The sequence below is a fragment of the Oncorhynchus clarkii genome, chromosome 23, assembly GCF_045791955.1.
Source record: "Oncorhynchus clarkii lewisi isolate Uvic-CL-2024 chromosome 23, UVic_Ocla_1.0, whole genome shotgun sequence".
NCBI lineage: Eukaryota > Metazoa > Chordata > Actinopteri > Salmoniformes > Salmonidae > Oncorhynchus > Oncorhynchus clarkii.
The window spans coordinates 13,944,827-13,970,703 of NC_092169.1; the positions used below are offsets into that span (position 1 = coordinate 13,944,827).

Here is a 25,877-nt window from a genome sequence, read left to right on the forward strand (position 1 = left end):
TTGGTCGCAAATGGGTCTTCCAAATGGACAATGACCCCAAGCATACTTCCAAAGTTGTGGCAAAATGGTGTAAGGACAACAAAGTCAAGGTATTGGAGTGGCCATCCCAAGGTCTGACCTCAATCCTATAGACAATTTGGGGCAGAACTGAAAAAGCGTGTGTGAGCAAGGAGGCCTACAAACCTGACTCAGTTACACCAGCTCTGTAAGGAGGAATGGGTCGAAATTCACCCAACTTATTGTGGGAAGCTTGTAGACGGCTACCTGAAACGTTTGACCCAAGTTAAACAATTTAAAGGCAATGCTACCAAATACTAATTGAGTGTATGTAAACTCAATCCAATTGAAAATCTGTGGTATGACTTAAATATCGCTGTACACCAGCGGAACCCATCTAACGTGAAGGAGCTGGAGCAGTTTTGCCTTGAAGACTGGGCAAAAATCCCTGTGGCTAGATGTGCCAAGCTTATAGAGCCATACCCCAAGAGACTTGCAGCTGTAATTGCTGCAAAAGGTGACAAAGTATTGACTTGGGGGGGGGGGGGGGGGGGGGGTGAATGAATAGTTATGCATGCTCATGTTAAACATGTTTTGTCTTATTTCTTGTTTGTTTCACAATTAAACATATTTTGCATCTTCAAAGTGGTAGGCATGTTGTGTAAATCAAATGATACAACCCCCCCCCCCCCAAAAAAAAAAAACAATTTAAATGCCAGGTTGTAAGGCAACAAAATAGGAAAAATGCCAAGGGGGGTGAATATTTTCACAAGCCACTGTATATGCCATCTATTGAGTTCAACTCCGGTACTAGCAGGTACTTCTTGAGATTAAATTTATTGTGTCAATTCTGATGGGCTATCAGTTCAAAATGCTGTCAGTAGAGGAAAGAGTGGTACTTTGTTTTCTATGAATATTGTATTACAGAGACTTAAAGTATGTGTCCAATGATGATAGAAAGATATTTTTACTCTCACCAGTAAAATCTGTTGGGGACTACACTCTCATGCACGAGCTGCCATCTTCTTCCAAATTCAACAGAGACGTACAGCTGCAAGAAAAGAACATCCTATAGTTAAAAAAATCAGAAGAGAAAGAATAACATTTTATTCCAGAGTTAAAACTAAGAGTTAAAACGAAGGAAACATTAGACCTGGAGAATTCTCACCCTCCATTGTAGGGACTGTCATCTACGTCTCATGGAGGGTCATTCAACATTTCAATTATATTGCTTTGTTTTTTCACTTTTTGCACTGCACTTCAGAACACTTTGATTGTTTTTGTTATGAGTGCTGTACAGCTGAATCTTTAAAGCAGGCTTGAAAATAGTACTTTATATTTTAAGTAGAGTTCATGATTTAATGCCTTGTGACTATTTGAGAGAGACAGCGAGAGACAGATTTTTTTATGACATGCTCGTTTTGGCTCCCAGTGGTACCTGTCTATGGCCATAGGATTTGTCCCTATTTGACATTATAAAATAACACACTTAACCATCAGTATAGGGATAGGGGCAGCATTTCCACTTTGGATGAATTGTGTGCCTATAGTGTGCCCATAGTGAACTGCCTCCTACTCTGTCCCAGATGCTAATATATGCATATTATTATTACTATTGGATAGAAGTTTCTAAAACTGTTTGAATTATGTCTGTGAGTATAACAGAATTCATAAGGCAGGCAAATTTTCAAACAGGAAGTGGAAATTCTGGGGCAGGTTGATTTTCAACTCATCGCCTTTTCACATCCAAATAAGATATGGATCTGTTCGCACTTCCTACGCCTTCCACTAGATGTCAACAGTCAGTAGAACGTGGAATGAAGCCTCTAGTGTAACGTGGGACCGGATGGCAGCTATTTGAGTCACTGCTCTGGCAGATTGCCAGTTCCTGGTTACTTATTATATCGCCTTGCGTTCCATTACTCTGTAGACAAAAACGAATGCTCTGGTTGGAACGTTATTGGATATATATGATAATAACATCCTGAAGATTGATTCTCTACTTATTTTAACCAGTTTATTCGACCTGGAATATAACTTTTTGAAGTTTTCGTCCGAGTTCGCCTGGACCGGTGCCAGCTTTTGGACATGTGAGCTAAACATGCTAGCAAAAGTAGCTAATTGGACACTAGTAATGGACATTATCAAACAAAACAACGATTTATTGCGGAACTAGGATTCATTGCACTGCATTCTGATGAAAGATCATCAAAGGTAAGGGTATATTTATGATGTAATTTCGTATTTCTGTTGACTCCAACATGGCGGAGAAATGTTGTGTACCTCTGAGCGCCGTCTCAGATTATTGCATGGTATGCTTTTTTCGTAGAGTTGAAAAAAAATCTGACACAGCGGTTGCATTAAGAACCAGTGTATCTTTAATTTTATGTAAAACATTTATCTTTCGTCAATGTTTATGATTAGTATTTCTGTATTTCTATGACGTTTCTCTCTGTAATTACTCCGGATATTTTGGAGGCATTTCTGAACATGGTACCAATGTAAACCGAGATTTGTGGATATAAATATGCATATTATCGAACAAAACATAACTGCATTGTGTAACATGATGTCCTATGAGTGTCATCTGATGAAGATTATCAAAGGTTAGTGATTAATTTTATCTCTAATTCTGCTTTTGTGACTATCTTAGGCTGGGAAAAATGGCTGTGTGTTTTGGGGGATTTGGTGGTGATCTAACATAAATATATGTTGTGTTTTCGCTGTAAAACATTTTAAAAATCGGACACGATGGGTAGATTAACAAGATGTTTATCTTTCATTTGCTGTATTGGACTTGTTAATGTGTGAAAGTTAAAATGAATGAATGTTGGGGGGGGATTCCGTTAGCTGAACGTTTGTCCTAGACAGGATAAATTCCCTTTGTATTATGCTAGTGACCTCCCTCTTTCAGCAGATTAGGGCTGTTTTACTTCATCTTAGAGCACATCACACATAGGGAACTGTTGTACAATACATTTGTTGTGTACAATACTATTGCACAGTAAAAGACAGCAAATCAATTAATTAATATAAAAGCAGAAACAGAAGAAGGAAACCATACAGAGAGGAAAACAATCACACATTTATATTAACATAAAGATATGGAGTAAACTCAGGGATAACTTCTCCCCAGCTTCTTCACGTCGACCATATTGATGGCTCTCAATAAAGCATCTCATCTCTCCCCCTCACCATTTATCTTACTTTTCAGCCTTTTACTGCACTCTCTCTCATAATCAAGTCTTTCAGTAGCAGGATGGGAGGGGAGAGTTTGATCTCTGTTATGTTGAGTTAAACAAACAGTTGGGTTCTCCTTGAGAACAATAAGCGTGGTCTCAGTCTCCTGTTTGGGACATTAACTAAGTCGACTACTCTGAACAGAGCACATTGATGTGTCGGCTACTAAGAGATGGGAGGTGCTTTCCCCACTGGAAGACAATGATGCTAATAAAAGAACAGGCAGAAGTGTGGAGCACACAGCTACGGTTGAAGTAAACATCTTGTTAAAGCCAATAAGGTCAATAGACTCACTGGAATTAACAAGACCCTTACCTCAATCAAGTTGTGTGTGTTTTCTCCCCCCTCCTCACTCCTCTGTTATAATTGACCGGATTCTCTTTACCTTCTGGTCATGGCCGTAAGCCAGGATCCAGTCCTCCTGCTCGGGGTGGAAGAGGAGGCTGAGGATGTCGAAGGCTAAGTGGTACCTCTGATAGGATGCGCCCTCATCAAGACTAATGAGCAGGCTGCTCTCCACCTCTGGGTCAGTCAGTAACATGATCTGAGATGATAGAGGACGGGTCAGGAGACGAAAGGAGAGATTTATAAATCACAACATTTAGCAATAATTATCCTTATCCCTTCAAGTCCGTAATGATTAAACTTGCTAATTATACTATAGTTATGAGTTTTCCCTTTAAAAAGAAACACATGAAAAAAATCACGTGAATAGAATACATGCAAAAGAACACGTATGGTTTTCGGACATGTGTGAACAAATCACTTGAAAAATGTAATGCTACGTGAAATTTTGACTGGTAAGACACGTATGGTTTTTGGACGTGTGTGACATTTCACATACATTTTACACGTGAATAAATCACGTGAAAAATGTAATGTGGGAAAAACAGACACGTGGTTTTCAGACACGTGAAGTTTCACATGACTCAGATACATGTGGTTAACCAATATTTCACGTGATATTTATTATACATTTGGATTTTTCAATTTCACATGTGAAAGTTAGATTTTCACATGTGTAGTTTTCCTACATGTGAAACTGCAAATTTGGTATTCACATGTGATCGATTTTCACATGTACTTGCAATTCAACTTGTGAAACCGCAAATTTAAAATGTGCAACTGCAATTCACGTAAGGTGAAAACATGTTTTTTTTTTCTCACGTGAAAAAGTTGTGTTAACATGTGAACTCTTAATTTAATACAGGTAGTGTCACATGTGAAATGTACACCTGGACTCAGAGGTAGATGTAACATAGTAAATGTAAATCAGGGACACTCAAAATAGCATGACAATGATGCTGAAGTGTGGAGCACACAGCTACGGTTGAAGTAAACATCTTGTTAAAGCCAATAAGGTCAATAGACTCACTGGAATTAACAAGACCCTTACCTCAATCAAGTTGTGTGTGTTTTCTCCCCCCTCCTCACTCCTCTGTTATAATTGACCGGATTCTCTTTACCTTCTGGTCATGGCCGTAAGCCGTCATGGCCGTGTGCTATGTATTAATTTCTGGATGTCCATCATCCATTTTTTATCATATGTTACGAATTACAATTCATTTAATATGTTACAAAATTGCAAAACATATGATATGTTATGAATTCCAATGCTGTTAGCTAGGTGGCTAACGTTAGCCAGGCTAGGGTTTAGGGTTAGGGATTAAGGTTAGGGTTAGGTTAAAGGGTTAAGGATAGGGGAAAGGGTAGCTAACATGCTAAGTATTTGCAAAGTAGCTAAAAAGTATTAAGTAGTTTCAAAGTTGCTAATGACCTAAAATGCTAAAGCTGTCAGTGATGAGATTGGAACAGATTGTGTTGTTAGACATTCGCGTTATACGCCTACCCATCCACCCTGACCAACCACCATACTTTAGTTTTTTGCCTGACGTAACCTTATGTAACCTTACCATACAGTATGTAACAGTATGTAACATATGAATCTGATTTGAGTGTCCCGGATTTACATTAAGTATGCTATTTGAAAATATGCTTTCACATACGAAACAGCAAATTTGACATGTGTTTTTTTGTAAGGGTTAAGGACAGCAAACAGATATGGTAATGGTATGGTACATGGTAAGAGCAGATACATGTACGTGGACATACCTTTCGTTTGTTATTCGGACTCACGTACAAGTAGCTTAGTAATGTTTTTGGTCCCACCTTTTCATTAAGTTTCTCATATGTGGTTCCATAGTCTATTGACCTAGAATTCAATTATGGGATTAACAAAAATGTGTTGTTCTGCTGTTAATGGTGAGAATGAGAGCAAGGAGCAATATCAATGATAATACCTATGGCTTTGCGGGCAAGCAGAAAATTAAAACAGGAAATAATACAACACAATTTGCCAGTTGAATAGAGAACTGTTTCATTATCAGAATAAACATGGATATATGCAAGAGAATTATATGATTTGTCGTAAAAGTAAAACATTCAGTATTCAAGTCTCCTAAAATGTTGACACCATAATGACCATTATAAATACCAACCCTGTATCTCAGTACTATCATAAAAAACTAGTTTGATAACAACTGTGGTGGAGTTGGATACAGTTACATAATCATATTAGAAAAATTAGATGTATGGAGTCATAAACCATTTACAGAAGCATCTACAGTGAGGGAAAAAAGTATTTGATCCCCTGCTGATTTTGTACGTTTCCCCACTGATAAAGAAATGATCAGTCTATAATTTTAATGGTAGATTTATTTGAACAGTGATAGACAGAATAACAACAACAAAAAATCCAGAAAACGCATGTCAAAAATGTTATAAATTGATTTGCATTTTAATGAGGGAAGTAAGTATTTGACCTCCTCTCAATCAGAAAGATTTCTGGCTCCCATGTGTCTTTTATACAGGTAACGAGCTGAGATTAGGAGCGCACTCTTAAAGGGAGTGCTCCTAATCTCAGTTTGTTAACTGTATAAAAGACACCTGTCCACCGAAGCGATCAATCAATCAATCAGATTCCAAACTCTCCACCATGGCCAAGACCAAAGAGCTTTCCAAGGATGTCAGGGACAAGATTGTAGACCTACACAAGGCTGGAATGGGCTACAAGACCATCGCCAAGCAGAGAAGGTGACAACAGTTGGTGCAATTATTCGCAAATGGAAGAAACACAAAATAACTGTCAATCTCCCTCTGCCTGGGGCTCCATGCAAGATCTCACCTCGTGGAATTGCAATGATCATGAGAACGGTGAGGAATCAGCCCAGAACTACACGGGAGGATCTTGTCAATGATCTCAAGGCAGCTGGGACCATAGTCACCAAGAAAACAATTGGTAACACACTATGCCGTGAAGGACTGAAATCCTGCAGCGCCCGCAAGGTCCCCCTGCTCAAGAAAGCACACATACATGCCCGTCTGAAGTTTGCCAATGAACTTCTGAATGATTCAGAGGACAACTGGGTGAAAGTGTTGTGGTCAGATGAGACCAAAATGGAGCTCTTTGGCATCAACTCAACTAGCCGTGTTTCGGGGAGGAGGAATGATGCCTATGACCCCAAGAACACCATCCCCACCATCATACATGGAGGTGGAAAGTATGCTTTGGGGGTGTTTTTCTGCTAAGGGGAAAGGACAACTTCACCGCATTAAAGGGACGATGGAAGGGGCCATGTACCGTCAAATCTTGGGTGATAACCTCCTTCCCTCAGCCATGGCATTGAAAATGGGTCGTGGATGGGTATTCCAGCATGACAATGACCCAAAACACATGGCCAGGGCAACAAAGGAGTGGCTCAAGAAGAAGCACATTAAGGTCCTGGAGTGGCCTAGCCAGTCTCCATACCTTAATCCCATAGAAAATCTGTGGAGGGAGCTGAAGGTTCGTGTTGCCAAACGTCAGCCTCGAAACCTTAATGACTTGGAGAAGATCTGCAAAGAGTGGGACAAAATCCCTCCTGAGATGTGTGCAAACCTGGTGGCCAACTACAAGAAACGTCTGACCTCTGTGATTGCGAAGGGTTTTGCCACCAAGTACTAAGTCATGTTTTGCAGAGGGGTCAAATACTTATTTCCCTCATTAAAATGCAAATCAATTTATAACATTTTTGTTGTTATTCTGTTTCTCACTGTTCAAATAAACCTACCATTAAAATTATAGACTGATCATTTCTTTATCAGTGGGCAAACGTACAAAATCAGCAGGGGATCAAATACTTTTTTCCCTCACTGTATATTTCACATTTCTAATGTGCATTTTCTGGTTGTCAGAAATACTTCAAGTGTAATATGCTACATTCAGTAACATACAATACTGTACTAGTTTGCAATATTTGAACACAACATTCCACCTGTACAGTCTCTGTTTCTTAGCTCTCTGCTTCCTAGTCTCTTATAAAAATCTAGTTTATTGGTTGCGTACATCCATTTGCAGATGTTATCGCAGTGAAATGCTTTTGTTTTCTATCAGGACAGTAATATCTAGCAATACAAAACAATACACAAATAATCCAAAAAGTAAAACAATATACAGTTATTTTGTATAAATAGTGTACATATAAAGTGGGTAAAACTGTATGTACACATTTCTGAAGTGACCAGTGTTAAATTACTCTATAGAGCAGCAGTCTCTAAGGAACAGGGTAGAGTAGCGGAGGGTAGCCAGCTAGTGACAGTGTCTAAGGTTTAGGGCAGAGTACCGGGCGGGGACCGGCTAGTGATGACTGTTAAGCAGCCTGACGGTCTGGAGATAGAAGCTGTTTCACAATCTCTCGGTCCCAGCTTTGGTGCACCTGTACTGTCTTCATCTTTTAGATGTTAGCGAGGTGAATAGGCCGTGGCTCAGGTGGCTGAGGTCCTTTATGATCTTCTTGGCCTTCCTGTGACACCAGGTGCTGTAAATGTACTGAAGGGCAGGCAGTGTGCCCCCGGTGATGCGTTTGGCTGAATGCATCACCCTATGGAGAGCCCTTTGGTTGCAAACGTTGCATTTGCCAGCCCGACAGAATGCTCTCTATGGTGCATCCGTAAAAGTTAGTGAGGGTCTTATTAAGGGCCAAGTAAAATTTCTTCAGCCCAATGAGGTTGAAGAGGTGCTGTTGCGCTTTCACCTCGCTGTCGGCATGGAGGGACTATTTCAGATGGTGGCCATCTTGAAGCAAGTGGGGACAATATACTGGGATAGGGAGAGATTGAATATGTCTGTAAACACTCCAGCCAGCTGGTCTGCACATGCTCTGTGGATGCAGCTTAGGATACCTCCTGGACTGGCAGCCTTGCGAGGGTTAACACTTCAGACAAGGAGAATGAGAGCTAACAGTCCTCGTGAGCTGCGGTGGCCCACAGCGGCAGCTCGGTGCTGTTTTCTTTGAAGCAGGCAATGAGGTGTCAATGTCTGCGACTTTACTGGCTTTCCCTTTATAATCATTGATTGCCTGGAGTCACCTGCCACATACGTCTTGTGTCTAAGCCATTGAATTGCGACTCCACTTTGTCCTTGTACTGTCGTTTTGCCTCTTTGATTGCCTCACGGAGGTCATAGCTGGTCTGCTTATGTACGTCCATGTTCCCAGTCACTTTGATGTGGTTAGATGCAGTGGTTTGCACTCTTAGTTTCGTGCAAATGCTGCCATCTATCCTTGGGTTTTGGTTTGGATTATCACTGTGGGATCACAGTGGGAACAACATCCTCTATGTATTTCCTGATGAACCCAGTCTCTGAGTCAGTGTATACGTAGATACTATTCTCAGAGGCAAACCAGAACATTTCCCAGTCCGCATTGTCAAAACAATCTTGAAGCGTAGATTATGATAGTTCAGACCAACAATTGACAGTCCTTACCATGGGTGATTCCTGCTTAGGTTTCTGCCTATAGATGGGGAGGATCAGAATGGAGGTGTGATCTTATTTGCCGGAGAGAGGGCAGGGGAGGGCCTTGTAGCCACCCCAGAAGGGAGAGTGGCAACGATCCAGAGTGTTGGATGCACGAGTACCACAGAAGATGTGTTGATAGAATTTTCCTCAGATCTCCGTTATTAAAGTCCCTAGCTACAATAAATGTTGCCTCAGAATATGTGGTTTCCAGTTTGCACAAAGTCCAGTGTAGTTCCCTGAAAGCCATTGCCGTGTCGGCTTAGGGGAGAACATACACGGCAGTGATGATGAAGAAAGTTATCTCGGGAGTTTATGCAGTAATTTGATGGTGAGGCATTCCAGATCGGGAGACCAAAAGGACTTTAGTTCCTGTATGTTTACACAAGTTGTAAATCATAAAACATACTCCTCCACCAATATTTTTCCCTGAAAGTTCTTTCTTCCTGTCTGCATGATGGACGGAGAACCCAACTGACTGAATGGATGGGGACAATATATCCGGAGAGAGCTATGATTCCGTAAAACAGAGTATGTTACAGTCCCTGATGTCTCTCTGAAAGGAGATCCTCGCCCTGAGATCGTCTACTTTAATGTCCAGGGACTGAACGTTAGCGAGTAATATACTTGGAACCGGTGGATGGTAATGCATGAGTCTGAGTCTGACGAGGGCCCCACTTCTTCTTCCTCTTACTCGTCAGCGTTTTGGTGCAGACCCCGGGATGAATGGAGCTGCCTTGGGCAGTTCAAACATACAGCATCCATTTCAGGGAAGTCAAATTTCTGGTCGAAATACTGGTGGGTGACCACCGATTTAATATCCAAAAGTTATTTTCAGCTGTAAGTAATAATACAAGAGACGTTCTGGGCAAATAATGTAAGAAATAACAAAAAATAAAGTTGGCTAGGAGCTAGAAACAGAGAGACCGTGTCTGTCTTTATTTTGGCAGTTACCTATATAACCAACATTCAATATGAGAAGTGCCATTAGTTTTCCTAACAATGTGATAGGCAATCACTCAGGCCCATGGTCACATGCTCAAGAAAGACTTGTGGCCCTAAAAATGAACACCAAAGCCAGAGAGAAATCAACTGAGATGAATTTAACCCCTCCTTACCTCCATAGAGAGCTCTCTGTGACACTGCCAAGGCTGAAGTCAAAGTACTTAGTCAGCATTAGAATCACCTACAAAAGAGAACACAGTTCCCATCTCAGCACGCATCTTTAGAAAATTAGAATGTTGCATCTTCTGTGTAAAGGTAAAGGTTGTGTCACGGATTCCCACAGTACTTCGGCTCACTCCATTCACCAGCTCGGGAGGTCTACGTCACCGGCCTTCTAGGTGTCACTGAACTGGATCATCACCACCAACCCCGGACTGTCTTGTCTCATTACGCACACCTGGTTTCCATTCCCCCTGATTAGGATGTGTATATATGTGCCCTCTGTTCCCCATTGTCCTTGTCTGTTGGTCTTGTGAGTACCTGTGCTTTGTTGTTTCGGCTTTCATGCTACGTGCAGTTGTTGTTTCGGGTCACATCCCATGTAATTATTAAAGGTTAACCCTCACTCTTTTGTTTGGGTTACATCCCTGTGTACCTTATATACATGTTTGTTTTGAGCTTCGTTCCTTTTTCATGACATGTTGTATTTTTGGGTGGAGTAATAAAAACCCCTATTACTTATTCCTGCGCCTGTCTCCGATCACAATGTGACAGGTTGTGGTTTTTTTTTAGGGCTCAGCGGGTTTCTTCCATTACAAGCATCCCAGGTACAGCAAGGCTCTCCTCGTAAATATCATCTTTTTTCAGAAGATTGTAAAGAACACCATTGTTATATGGCGGTTATACAAGCTCACACTTAATAGGTATGTAGACAAATAAATTGTGAGGTGTCATGTAAATTATTCTACATGTTTTAATGAATGGCTCTATGGACAGCTCTATTTTCTGTTTTAATTTGAAAGGAGAAACTTCTTTCCTACTCAGTGTTTGTTAGAACCTAAATTGAAGTCTTTGTATCACTACATTAATAGTACATACAGTCAATTTTTACAGATTGATTTTTCCCATTCCCTCAGCTCTAAATACTTGAAGACAATGTGGAAAAATGACCATTTAAGTACAAAACTCTCTCAATGGTTTACTGCATAATAAACCAGTGTGGAGGTCTTCTACACCTTGGAGACAACACCTATCTCCTGGGACCATTGGTCTTTCCAGTTGTACCCATTTATTTTGATTAGAATTTGGCCTTTTAGTTGTGTCTCTTCATTGTAACATATATATATTGTGGTTGGTCAAAGTGTGGTGAGGAATAATCGGAGTATTTTAACACAGCAGTAACCTAGAAACCCACACATTGGGAAATACAGTGCCTTGCAAATGTATTCATCCCCCTTGGCGTATTTCCTGTTCTGTTGCATTACAACCTGTAACTTAAATAGATTTTTATTTGGACTCCATGTAATGGACATACAAAAAAAAGTTGAAATTGGTGAGGTGAAATTAAATAAAGAACTTGTTTCTAAAAAATATAAAACGGAAAAGTGGTGAGTGCATCTGTATTCACTCCATTTGCTATGAAGCCCCTAAATAAGATCTGGTGCAACCAATAACCTTCAGTCACATAGTTAGTTAAATAAAGTCCACCTACACTTGAAGTCGGAAGTTTACATACACCTTAGACAAATACAATTAAACTCAGTTTTTCACAATTCCTGAAATTTAATCCTAGCAAAAAAATCCCTGTCTTAGGCCAGTTAGAATCACCACTTTATTTTAAGAATGTGTAATATCAGAATAAAAGATAATTATTTCAGATTTAATTTCTTTCATCACATTCCCAGTGTCAGAAGTTCACATACACTCAATTAGTATTTGCTAGCATTGCCTTTAAATTGTTTAACTTGGGTCAAACGTTTCGGGTAGCCTTCCACAAGCTTCCCACAAGTTGGGTGAATTCTGGCCAGTTCCTCTTGACCGAGCTTGTGTAACTGAGTCATGTTTGTAGGCCTCTATGCTCGCACACACTTTTTAAGTTCTGCCCCAAATTGTCTATAGGATTGAGGTCAGGGCTTGTCATGGCCACTCCAATACCTTGATTTTGTTGTCCTTAAGCCATTTTGCCACAACTTTGAAAGTATGCTTGGGGTCATTGTCCATTTGGAAGACCCATTTGTGACAGCTTTAACTTTTGTCTTGAGATGTTGCTTCAACATATCCACATAATTTCCCTTCCTCATGATGCCATCTGTTGGTGAAATGCACCAGTCCCTCCTGCAGCAAAACACCCCCACAACATGATGCTGCCACCCCAAGCTTCACAGTTGGTATGGTGTTCTTTGGCTTGCAAGCCTCCCCCTTTTTCCTCCAAATGAGGATAGTCATTATGGCCAAACATTTCTCCAAAAAGTACAATCTTTGTCCCCATGTGCAGTTGCAAACCATAGTCTGGCTTTCTTATGGCGGTTTTGGAGCAGTGGCTTCTTCCTTGCTGAGCTGCTTTTCGGGCTATGTCGATATAGGACTCGTTTAACTGTTTATATAGATACTTTTGTACCCGTTTCCTCCAGCATCTTCACAAGGTCCTTTGCTGTTGTTCTGGGATTGATTTTCACTTTTTGCACCGAAGTACATTCATCTCTAGGAGACCGAACGAGTCTCCTTCCTGAGTGGTATGATGGTTGCATGGTCCCATGGTGTTTATGCTTGCGTACTGTTGTTTGTACAGATGAACGTGGTACCTTCAGGCGTTTGGAAATTGCTCCCAAGGATGAACCAGACTTGTGGAGGTCTACAATTATTTTTCTGAGGTCTTGGCTGATTTATTTTGATTTTCCCATGATGTCAAGTAAAGAGGCACTGAGTTTGAAGGTAGGCCTTGAAATATATCCACAAGTACACCTCCAATTGACTAAAATTATTTCAATTAGCCTATCAGAAGCTTCTAAAGCCATGACATCATTTTCGGGAATTTTCCAAGCTGTTTAAAGGCACAGTCAACTTAGTGTATGTAAACTTCTGACCCACTGGAATTGTGATACAGTGAAATAATCTGTCAGTAAACAATTGTTGGAAATATTACTTGTGTCATGCACAAAGTAGATGTCCTAAACAACTTGCCAAAACTATAATTTGTTAACAAGACATTTGTGGAGTGGTTGAAAAATGAGTTTTAATGTCTCCAAACTGAGTGTATTTGCTATCTTCCGACTTCAACTGTATGTGCAATCTAAGGGTAACATCATCTGCCTCGTGATCTCAGTGTATATTTACACCTGTTCTGAAAGGCCCCAGAGTCCGAAACACCACTAAGCAATGGGCACTACCAAGCAAGCGGCACCATGAATACGAAGGAGCTCTCCAAACAGGTCAGGGACAAAGTTGTGGAGAATTACAGATCAGGGTTGGTTTATAAAAAAATATCTGAAAATTTAAACATTCCACAGAGCGCCATTAAATCCATTATTAAAAAATGGGAAGAATATGGCACCACAACAAACCTGCCAAGAGAGGACCGCCCACCAAAACTTACAGACCAGGCAAGGAGGGCATTAATCAGAGAGGCAACAAAAAGACCAAAGATAACCCTGAAGGAGCTGCAAAGCTCCAGAGTGGAGATGGGTGTACAGTGCCTTGCGAAAGTATTTGGCCCCCTTGAACTTTGCGACCTTTTGCCACATTTCAGGCTTCAAACATAAAGATATAAAACTGTATTTTTTTGTGAAGAATCAACAACAAGTGGGACACAATCATGAAGTGGAACGACATTTATTGGATATTTAAAACTTTTTTAACATATCAAAAACTGAAAAATTGGGCGTGCAAAATTATTCAGCCCCCTTAAGTTAATACTTTGTAGCGTCACCTTTTGCTGCGATTACAGCTGTAAGTTGCTTGGGGTATGTCTCTATCAGTTTTGCACATCGAGAGACTGACATTTTTTCCCATTCCTCCTTGCAAAACAGCTCGAGCTCAGTGAGGTTGGATGGAGAGCATTTGTGAACAGCAGTTTTCAGTTCTTTCCACAGATTCTCGATTGGATTCAGGTCTGGACTTTGACTTGGCCATTCTAACACCTGGATATGTTTATTTTTGAACCATTCCATTGTAGATTTTGCTTTATGTTTTGGATCATTGTCTTGTTGGAAGACAAATCTCCGTCCCAGTCTCAGGTCTTTTGCAGACTCCATCAGGTTTTCTTCCAGAATGGTCCTGTATTTGGCTCCATCCATCTTCCCATCAATTTTAACCATCTTCCCTGTCCCTGCTGAAGAAAAGCAGGCCCAAACCATGATGCTGCCACCACCATGTATGACTGTGGGGATGGTGTGTTCAGGGTGATGAGCTGTGTTGCTTTTACGCCAAACAAAACGTTTTGCATTGTTGCCAAAAAGTTCAATTTTGGTTTCATCTGACCAGAGCACCTTCTTCCACATGTTTGGTGTGTCTCCCAGGTGGCTTGGGGCAAACTTTAAACGACAATTTTTATGGATATCTTTAAGAAATGGCTTTCTTCTTGCCACTCTTCCATAAAGGCCAGATTTGTGCAATATACGACTGATTGTTGTCCTATGGACAGAGTCTCCCACCTCAGCTGTAGATCTCTGCAGTTCATCCAGAGTGATCATGGGCCTCTTGGCTGCATCTCTGATCAGTCTTCTCCTTGTATGAGCTTAAAGTTTAGAGGGACGCCAGGTCTTGGTAGATTTGCAGTGGTCTGATACTCCTTCCATTTCAATATTATCGCTTGCACAGCGCTCCTTGGGATGTTTAAAGCTTGGGAAATCTTTTTGTATCCAAATCCGGCTTTAAACTTCTTCACAACAGTATCTCGGACCTGCCTGGTGTGTTCCTTGTTCTTCATGATGCTCTCTGCACTTTTAACGGACCTCTGAGACTATCACAGTGCAGGTGCATTTATACAGAGACTTGATTACACACAGGTGGATTGTATTTATCATCATTAGTCATTTAGGTCAACATTGGATCATTCAGAGATCCTCACTGAACTTCTGGAGAGAGTTTGCTGCACTGAAAGTAAAGGGGCTGAATAATTTTGCACGCCCAATTTTTCAGTTTTTGATTTGTTAAAAAAGTTTGAAATATCCAATAAATGTCGTTCCACTTCATGATTGTGTCCCACTTGTTGTTGATTCTTCACAAAAAAATAAAGTTTTATATCTTTATGTTTGAAGCCTGAAATGTGGCAAAAGGTCGCAAAGTTCAAGGGGGCCAAATACTTTCGCAAGGCACTGTATATGTCCATTGGACCATTTTAAACCGTACACTCCACAGAGCTGGGCTTTACGGAGGAGTGTCCAGAAAAAAAAGCCATTGCTTAACTTCTCTAGGATAGGGGGCAGTATTTGGAATTTTGGATAAAAAGCATGCCCAAATTCAACTGCCTGCTACTCATCCACAGAAGATAAGATTAGCAGATTATTAGTAGATTTGGATAGAAAACACTCTGAGGTTTCTAAAACGGTTTGACTCATGTCTGTGAGTAAAACATAACTTATGTAGCAGGCGAAACCACAAGGACAAACCATTCTGAATAATTTTTTTGAGGTCACTCTCTATTCAATGGATTTTAATTGGGAATCCAGTTTTCTATAGGACTTGCTTGCAGTTCCTCCAGCTTCCACTGGATGCCACCAGTCTTTAGAAATTGGTTGAGGTTATTCCTTTGTGTAATGAAGAAGTACGACCATCTTGATTGAGGGTCACTTCATGTGTACTGTTTGATAGAGGCGCATAACCAGAAAGCTAGCGTCAGTTTGTTGTCTTCCTGTATTGAACACAGATCATCCCGTCTTCAATTTTATTGATTATTTACTTTAAAAAATAACTAAAGTTGTATTACAAAAGTAGTTTGAAATGTTTTGGCAAAGTTTACAGGTAACTTCTGAGATATTTTGTAGTCAAGTTGGAACCTGTGTTTTCTGGATCAAACGCGCCAAATAAATGGACATTTTGGATATATATGGACGGAATTAATCGAACAAAAGGACCATTTGTGATGTTTATGAGACATATTGGAGTGCCAACAGAAGAAGCTCGTCAAAGGTAAGGCATGATTTATATATTTTTATTTCTGTGTTTTGTGTCACGCCTGTAGGGTTGAAATGTTTTCTCTTTTGTTTACTATGGTGCTATCCTTAGATAATAGCATTGTTTGCTTTCACCGAAAATCCTTTTTGTAATCTGACAGGTTGGCTGGATTCACAACACGTGTAGCTTTAATTTGGTATCTTACATGTGTGATTTCATGAAAGTTTGATTTCTACAGTAATTTATTTGAATTTGGCGCTATGCATTTTCTCTGGCTTTTGGATGCTAGTGTCCCACATATCCCAGAGAGGTTAAAGAAAAAAATAAGCATGTTTGGTGTTCGCCAAAAGGCATGTGGGAGACTCCCCAAACATATGGAAGAAGGTACTCTGGTCAGATGAGACTAAAATTGATATTTTTGGCCATCAAGGAAAACACTATGTCTGGCGCAAACCCAACACCTCTCATCACCCCGAGACACCATCCCCACAGTGAAGCATGGTGGTGGCGCTAAATACAGGGAAATTCTTGAGGGAAACCTGTTTCAGTCTTCCAGAGATTAGAGACTGGGATGGAGGTTCACCTTCCAGCAGGACAATGACCCTAAGCATACTGCTAAAGCAACACTCAAATGATTTAAGGGGAAACATTTAAATCTATTGGAATGGCCTAATCAAAGCCCAGACCTCAATCCAATTGAGAATATGTGGTATGACTTAAAGGTTACTGTACACCAGCGGAACCCATCCAACTTGAAGGAGCTGGAGCAGTTTGGCCTTGAAGAATGGGCAAATATCCCAGTGGCTAGATGTGCCAAGCTTTTCAGATCCCAAGATACTTGCAGCTGTAATTTCTGCAAAAGGTGGCTCTATAAAGTATTGACTTTGGGGGTGATAGTTATGCACGCTCAAGTTTTTCGTTTTTTTGTCTTTGTCTAATTTGTTTCGAAATAAAAATTATTTTGCTTCGCAAAGTGGTAGGTATGTTGTGTAAATCAAATGATACAAACCCCCAAAAAATCTATTTTTAATTCCAGGTTGAAAGGCAACAAAATAGGAAAAATGCCAAGGGGGGGAATACTTTCGCAAGCCATTGTAGAGATGAATGGTCTACCAATTACATGACCTTTATAGCTTCCTAAAGTCCCAATCTGCTGGACATTGTCATACACAATAAAATGAACCAGAGCAGTTTGGAAAGTAGAGCCAATTACTTCCTGTCTTCTGGATGGTCATTACCTTATCTATTTACTTGGAGAAGGTCCAGTGGAAGACTCAAATAATTTGCATCCTCAAGTGCCAGCTGGAAAAGTGTTAGGCGAGTGTTGAAAGTGCAAGGTGAAGCTCTCTTAATGTTGTACATATTTAATGTGCCAGGCATCAATATACAGTGATTCTTAAATTTGCAGATTTTTCTGTGTTAAACAAGGGGTTGGGGCTGGGTACTTACTTGCTATCTAACTGTAGCTATAAAGATCCTGTGTGAATACATTGGTATGAATCTGATCATTCTTGAGGCATGAAAGAGGTGTTATAGTGATTTTAAAGGGCTTAGTTTGAGAAGATTACTACAGTAGAATGAAGGCGCTGTATTAAGAGGGATGGAGGAATGTGGGATAGAGGGTGGAGGGGGCACCCTATTAGTGAAGGATGAGGAGCCCCCGAAAGAGACATTTAAAGGCTAGACAGACTACAAATTAAGATTCATTCCCAGACTCAGCGACTCCCTGATCCAGCCTTATCAGCTTCAGGAATTAAGTTACCTCATCAATAAAACTGTCAACATATTCACCCGCTGCAATTAAATAGATAGATGATTCCATAAAATCAATTGTTACCAAGTTACTGCTCAGAATATCAATAATATATGGTGGTTTTCTATCTTTAACCTATACATGGAAAAGCACTAACACATTACCATTTTTGGTTATTAAGAGTTTCTCAATCTATTTCCACTACTACAACACTAATGACGCTGATGAAAAATAACAAGTCAGCTCCCTAACGGTAACCCTTATTGTACAGATGTGAATTGTTATACTTTTTAAGTTCTTATTAGCAATGGAATAGAGACACCCCATTCTTAGAAACTTTAAGTACATTACGGCAAATTAATGAGATTCAAACTAGAATGTGCAGTCTAACACAAAGAGTCTAAGAATTGTGACATATTCACTGCGAGCGGAGCCAGTGTTTACTTTCAAAGAGATGTTTCTGTTGATTCATAATGATATTATCATCAAAAGTTATGCATTTTGAAAGCAGAGGCTTTCATATTATCAACTTATCATCCATCTATATGTTAAAATCGGACTAATTACCCATCTTTTACTGGATGGACGTCCTTTTAAAAGAATACAAACGGAATAAAATGCATAAACTATCATTCTTTACACAACCTTTACCTTTCTGTTTCAGCCTTTATCTGTTGGTACAAACACAAGCTCAGAGCTCTCAACCATACAACCTCAACCTGTATTATTGGCTTTCTTTTGTCTACCACATCAATTTGTATCTCTTTATTCACACAGACAGTGTTTTTTGAAGTCAGAGCTATTTGGTCTCCTATGGATAACATGTCAACTGGATCATGAATTATTAAGTGACTTCCCGGTAGATTATTGCAAAGATAAATGAGTAATGTCCTCACACAACTCTCCTAACCGTCAAGATTCCGAAGCATCCCACACCATGAGAGCTTAAAGGTAGGATTGCTTGACAACAACAGAATACTCCAGATCACTGAAATGTATGCCTCCTCCAGCCATGTTAGTATGTTCTGACTTTCACTACTAACAACTGAGAGTTTTATCTTGAACAAAAGGATGTCTGAATATATGTAAATATAGTGGGTGCAATTGAAGTGATATGTGGTAGTGGTAGTAGTTCCGCAACAATCAAATGTATATAGGGAACATATCAGAGTGATAGCAGTTCTTAAAATATTTTAATGGGTGAATATTTAACCATGCGTATTTGTAATCACAGACAGTTTGGAAGCCTTTGTTTAGGCCTCTAGAAATGCAAGTGATATAAAACACCTATTATTCATCAATAAACAAATTCCTACAGCCAGCCTGCTTGCTGTAATCACTTGTAATTACAGTACAATACTGTAGAATTGTTTTTCTTACAGTTCAATAGTACATTTTACTGTATTGCACTGTGTTTCATTGCTCTGGCATCAAGATACCGTGAATATCTCAATATTGTATTGACACTATACAGAGATAGTCAGAGATACAGTGCATTTGGAAAGTATTCCGAGTCTTTGAATTTTTCCACATTTTGATACATTACAGCTTTATTCTAAAATTGATTAAATCGTTTTTTTTCTCTCTTCAATCTACACACAATACCCCATAATGACAAAGCAAAAACAGGTTTTTAGATTTTTTTTGCAAATATATAAAAAATTAAAAACTTCAAAATGACATTTACATAAGTATTCAGACCATTTACTCAGTACTTCGTTGGAACATGACGCTACAAGCTTGGCACATGTATTTGGGGAGTTTCTCAAGCTCTGTCAGGTTGAATGGGTAGCGTTACTGCACAGCTATTTGCAGGTCCCTCCAGAGTTATTTGATCAGGTTAAAATCCAGGTTCTGGCTGGGTCACTCAAGGACATTCAGAGACGTGTCCCAAAGCCAGTCCTGCATTGTCTTGTCTGTATGTCCTGTTGGAAGATGAACCTTATCCCCAGTCTGACGTCCTGAGAGCTCTGGAGCAGGTTTTCATCAAAGATCGCTCTGTACTTTGCTCCGTTCATCTTTCCCTCGATCCGTCCATCCTGTATCCCAGTCCCTGCCTCTGAAAAACATCCCCACATCATGATGCTGCCACCACCATGCTTCACCGTAGGGATGGAGCCAGGTTTCCTCCAGACGTGACGCTTGGTATTCAGGCCAATGAGTTCAATCTTGGTTTCATCAGACCAGAGAAACTTGTTTCTCATGGTCTGAGAGTCTTTAGGTGCATTTTTTCCCCCAAGCAGGCTGTCATGTGCCTTTTACTGAGGAGTGGCTTACATCTGGCCACTCTACCATAAAGGCCTGGTTGATGGAGTGCTGCAGAGATGGTTGTCCTTCTAGAAGGTTCTCCCATCTCCACAGAGGAACTCTGGAGCTCTGTCAGAGTGACCATCAGGTTTTTGTTCACCTCCCAGACCAAGGCCCTTCTCCTTCGATTGCTCAGTTTGGCCGGGCGGCCAGCTCTAGGAAGATTCTTGGTGGTTCCAAACGTCTTCCATTTAAGAATGATGGCCACTGTGTTCTTGGGGGACCTTCAATGCTGCAGACATTTTTTGGTACCCTTCCCCAGATCTGTGCCTCAACACAATCCTGTCTCTGAGCTCTACGGACAATTCCTTTGACTTCATGGCTTGGTTTTTGCTCTGACATGCAATGTCAACTGTGGGACCTTATATAAACAGTTGTGTGACTTTCCAAATCATGCCGAATCAATTGAATTTACCACAAGTGGTCTCCAATCAAGTTATAGAAACATCTCAAGGATGATCAATGGAAACAGGAAACACCTGAACTCAATTTTGAGTCGCATAGCAAAGGGTCTGTTTATTTTCATTTATTTTTAAATTGGCAAAACTGTCTAAAAACCTGTTTTTGCTTTGTCATTATGGAGTATTGTGTGTAGATTGATGAAGAAAACATTTAATTTGAAATATTTTACAATAAGGCTGTAATGTAACAAAATTTGGAACAGGTCAAGAGGTCTGAATACTTTCCGAAGGCACTGTATATCATAAGATATCTTGTTGTAATTGCTATTATTTTGAAGACCAATGTATCCTTACCTACAACATTTTCAGTAACACTTACATAAACCTTTTACTTGCTTTGACTGTGATTTTCTTTTTAAATCAACCTTGTTTGAACCTTGTTTGACTGTAAACTGCTATGGATAAGAGTGCCCGCTAAATGGCCAAAATGTAAATATAAAAATTGCACAGAACACTGGGTAATATTTCGCTGCGTGGGTAATTCTAGTAATATACTGGAAATTTGATGACAGTAAAAAAAAAATGGTACTGTAAATTGGATTACCATAAAATAAATCACTGTACTGTAATTCTACAGGAAATGTTTTACAGTGCACTATGACTCTCTAGATATCTGTCATTAACATATTTATTCAGCACAAACTCCTTCAAACTAGCCTTAAGTTCAAAAATAAAACATCCATCCTAAAGCATTTATTACATGTAACAAAATGTTGCACAACCAAAATCCACAAAAGCCTATATGCATGTCATCACATTTGCAACCCCGAATTGAATATCCATTTTGATCTATGTTTCCCTGAACCTCTGTTAACCATATAATTTTAACTGGTTAACCAGAGTATGTACAGTAGCTATCCAACATGCAGAAAGGACTCTGGCTAGGGATATCCTGATGCTATCATACTATTAGGAAAATATGAAATGTAAGATCCTTTACAGACACCCCTGTGGCGGACATTTCTCTGTTTTCAATTGTTGAAGTGAGAAATCATCAGAAGCCCCTTCTTCTTTGCATGTATGCTTTTTCTCTAACGACTGTCTCCAGCCAGACAATGGCAGCTTGCTGAGCCTCGAAGCTTCATTGTGCATGAGGGGGGTCTGATCAATGCTGGCAAGATAAGAAATCGAGTGGGTTTGTTTCCTACCCAGCCCAAAAGTAGCACCTGCTGAGCTGAGGATGCTTTCAAAAAACACTTTCAACTCATTGATATGCCTTCTGAAATGTGGGTGCTCAGAGATAAAGGTGCAGGGTTGTGTGTTCTGCTGACAAACTCAAAGCTAATGTACCTTACCTGCAATGAGATTTGTCTAACTCTGATACAATGGATGATAATTAATGCACATATTGTAAGAACTGGAACCAAAGCAAGTGTTAAAACTTGTTGTGACTAGGGGGCAGTATTTTCATTTTTGGAAAAATAATGTACCCAAAGTAAACTGGATATTTTGTCAGGACAAGATGCTAGAATATGCATATAATTGGAAGCTTAGGATAGAAAACACTCTAAAGTTTCCAAAACTGTAAAAATATTGTCTGTGAGTATAACAGAACTGATATTGCAGGCGAAAGCCTGAGAAAAATCCAATCCGGAAGTGCCTCATGTTTTGAAAGCTCTGTGTTCCAATGCGTCCCTATTGAGCAGTGAATGGGCTATCAACCAGATTACTTTTTCTACGTATTCCCCAAGGTGTCTACAGCATTGTGACGTAGTTTTACGCATTTATGTTGAAGAATACCCGTATGCGGCTACATTGTGTAAGTGGTCACCTGATGGCTCTCAGAGTGATTCTCGCGTAAAATACAGAGGTAGCCATTTTTCCAATCGGTCCTACTGAAAAAACAATTGTCCCGGTGGATATATTATCGAATAGATATTTGAAAAACACCTTGAGGATTGATTATAAACAACATTTGCCATGTTTCTGTCGATATTATGGAGCTAATTTGGAATATTTTTCTGCGTTTTCGTGACCGCAATTTCCAGTCGATTTCTCAGCCAAACGTAAAGAACAAACAGAGCTATTTCGCCTACAAAAATAATATTTTTTGAAAAAAGGAACATATGGCTATCTAACTGGGAGTCTCGTCAGTGAAAACATCCGAAGCTCATCTAAGGTAAACAATTTAATTTGATTGCTTTTCTGATTTTCGTGACCAAATTACCTGCTGCTAGCTGGACATAATGCTATCGATAAACTTACACAAATGCTTGTCTTGCTTTGGCTGTAAAGCATATTTTGAAAATCTGAGATGACAGGGTGATTAACAAAATGCTAAGCTGTGTCTCAATATATTTTGCTTGTTATTTTCATGAATAGGAATATTTTCTAGCAATATTTATGTCCGTTGCGTTATGCTACTTAGTGTCAGTCGATGATTACGCTCCCGGATCCGGGATGGGGTGTCACTAGTTAATCTACTTCTGTAATTTGCTTTGGGGTTGGGGCATACGTCATGACTCTTGTACAAAGTCCTTGGTCTAAAATCCTGCTTGCCCTCTCTTGCCCTTGCAGAACACTTAGTGGGGGGCTGAGGTCCAACAGAAGTATCCAAACTTTGAGTCACAGTTAAGGCTGTGGTGGTCATGACATTTTGTCAGCCGGTTATAAACATGCAAATGACTGCCGGTCTCATGGTAATTCACCGTTGATTAAAATAAGCACGTTTAGATTCTACAGACCTGCACGCATACAAGCTGCTGATGCGCGCTTTTGGAACATCTACATTTAAAAAAGACGAATGCATCAATTTAATATACACCATCACAATACATCCATTATTTATTTTAGGTTGGTCTAAAGAAACATTATGATATGAAGAAAATGTATTTCAGAAGAACAGAATATGAGTTGGCCTACTGAATGTTATCTGACAATGTGCAATGCCATAGGCTGTAGACTTGTTCATTTAGCAGACACGATATGATTCTGTGTCACGCTCTGACCTTAGTTATCTCTGTTTTCTTTATTATTTTGGTTAGGTTAGGGTGTGACTAGGGTGGGTATGCTTGTTTTGTATTGTCTAAGGGTTTTGTAAGTCTAGGGGTTTAGTAGGTCTAGGTATTTGTATGTCTATTGTGGCCTGATTATGGTTCCAGAGGCAATCGTTGTCTCTGATTGGGGACCGTATTTAGGTAGCCATTTTCCCTTGGGTATTTGTGGGTTCTTGTCTTTGTGTAGTTGCCTGTTAGCACTCGTGTATAGCTTCACGCTTCGTTCGGTTGTTTGTTAGTTTGTTTCAATGTTAATTTGTTTAATAAATTAAGAATGTATGCTTACAACGCTGCGCCTTGGTCTCCTCCTTACGACGGACTTGACAATAAGTCCCGTGCCATTATTTTATATTCTATGATTTTATAGTAAGATGAATATAATTGAACTTGGTTGAAATAAATAGAAAGGATATTTTCCCATTCTGGAGCGAGTGTGTATATGAAGTGGCTATGTTGATTGTAAAATAGATAATTTGAAACAGGTCCTATATACGCTAGAATTAGAGTTCTTTGGCAACTTTAGTAGTGAATGATACAAACCTTATAATGTCTTAGAAATCAAAACTTACTGTATATGGGCTGCATGATGCCACTATAGACTATTGATTATTTGAAAAATATATCAAAAAAGGTTTCACTCTGTTCCTTGCATAGGCTGCTCTCAACATCAAGTGATCATATTTTCACTCATCAGACTATTCTCAATTTAATCATGTGTTTGATAATAACTTTTCTTAAATTTAGAATGGCCCATTGTCAAATGGGCAGGAAGAGGGTTAGGGGAGAAATACATGTCATCTGTATGCACTGGAATAGCGAAAGGATGCTACTTCCCTGCTGTTTCGTTTTTCACTCATGCAGGGTAGGCTACTCCGGTTATTTCACTCCACCATCAACCACTAGCTGCATGACAGGTGATATTCTGCCCAAACTCTGTATGTCATGGGCTCTCCATCCAATTTGGGAGACCAAGTGAAATCTTTTCGGGAACATCGAGAGCAACGAAACACATTTCACCAAATTCTGCACACTCAAGAAAGGAATGAAGGAGAGAGGGGAGGAGATGGAAACGCATGGTGGGGAGATATTCTGTAGCTAAAGTAAATATGTTTGCCTAATAATTATGAAAATAGAAAAAATTCTCTATTACTAGGTTATTAAAAATCAAATACAAATTCACTGTAAACCTCCCTGCACAATCAATAAACAATCAATGAACCAACAAGCATCGCCTAGGCCTATACGTTCTCTCCCAGACTCGTGGATAGAAAGTCCATCCAGTATGCATAACAATACAGTCCACACTCAAAGGCGATTACTTAAAGACATCTTAAATCAGTTTTTCTTTATGTTTCCTGCTGTGCATAATATGCAGTAGGCTATGCATTGTACAATGGCGCAAACTTTATTTTAATTCAGTTATTTTTTGGGGGGGCTCATATATAAGCCTATGCATAAGCTCTAATATAAATATGGGGTTTTTAATTAATCATCACCTTAGAAAGCGCACACAGTCCATTTTGTTGTGTTAGTCTTTGAAACAACATCCACAATGACCATGTTTTTCACTCAGTTTCAACCTGTTGTTCAACTTCTTTCATCAAATTGATCAATCACAGCGAGGTGAGTTTTAAAAGCACCTACTATTTTGATGTCATTTCTGATTGAATTTGCATTGATGTCGGTGTAGTTAGAGGGACAATAGAGCCATGAGTACCAGGCCACTATGTCATGGTTGCAAAGGTAAATTACCAACTCTGGTGCTGCTACTGTAAAGATGTGAATGGTAGATTGATGCTGCAAGAATTAAGGCAAGAATAAGTGCTGATGCAAGTTGACGGAGCTAACCATAAAAGAGTAATAATGGTTATGATTTATGATAGCTAATGTTAAGTATGGGCTGATTTATGTAATGCAAAGGCAAAATCAAAATCATTGTGCTGATGTTGCTCTCACAACTGTCAATATAATGTACAGTTATGGCAATACAGTGCCTTTGGAAAGTATTCAGACCCCTTGACTTTTTCCACATTTTGTTAACTCATAGCATTATTCTAAAATTGATTAAATAAACAAACATCTCATTCTGTTTCCATTGATCATCCTTGAGATGTTTCTACAACTTGATCCGAGTCCACCTGTGGTAAATTCAATATACTGGACATGACTTGGAAAGATACACACCTGTCTATATAAGGTCCCACAGTTGACAGCCCATGTCAGAGCAAAAACCA

General features: G+C 39.7%; 1 protein-coding gene across 1 annotated transcript in view; it reads right to left on the reverse strand.

The window, feature by feature from the left end:
- Nucleotides 1-25,877, reverse strand: part of LOC139381231 (VPS10 domain-containing receptor SorCS1-like) — a 95,007-nt gene that overhangs the window by 54,107 nt on the left and 15,023 nt on the right. The window contains exons 2-5 of the mRNA XM_071124694.1: nucleotides 10,189-10,256; nucleotides 5,350-5,449; nucleotides 3,623-3,781; nucleotides 975-1,048 (exon numbers count right to left, since the gene is read on the reverse strand). Of these exons, the coding sequence (XP_070980795.1) occupies nucleotides 975-1,048; nucleotides 3,623-3,781; nucleotides 5,350-5,449; nucleotides 10,189-10,256 (401 nt within the window). The remainder of the gene's footprint in view (nucleotides 1-974; nucleotides 1,049-3,622; nucleotides 3,782-5,349; nucleotides 5,450-10,188; nucleotides 10,257-25,877) is intronic.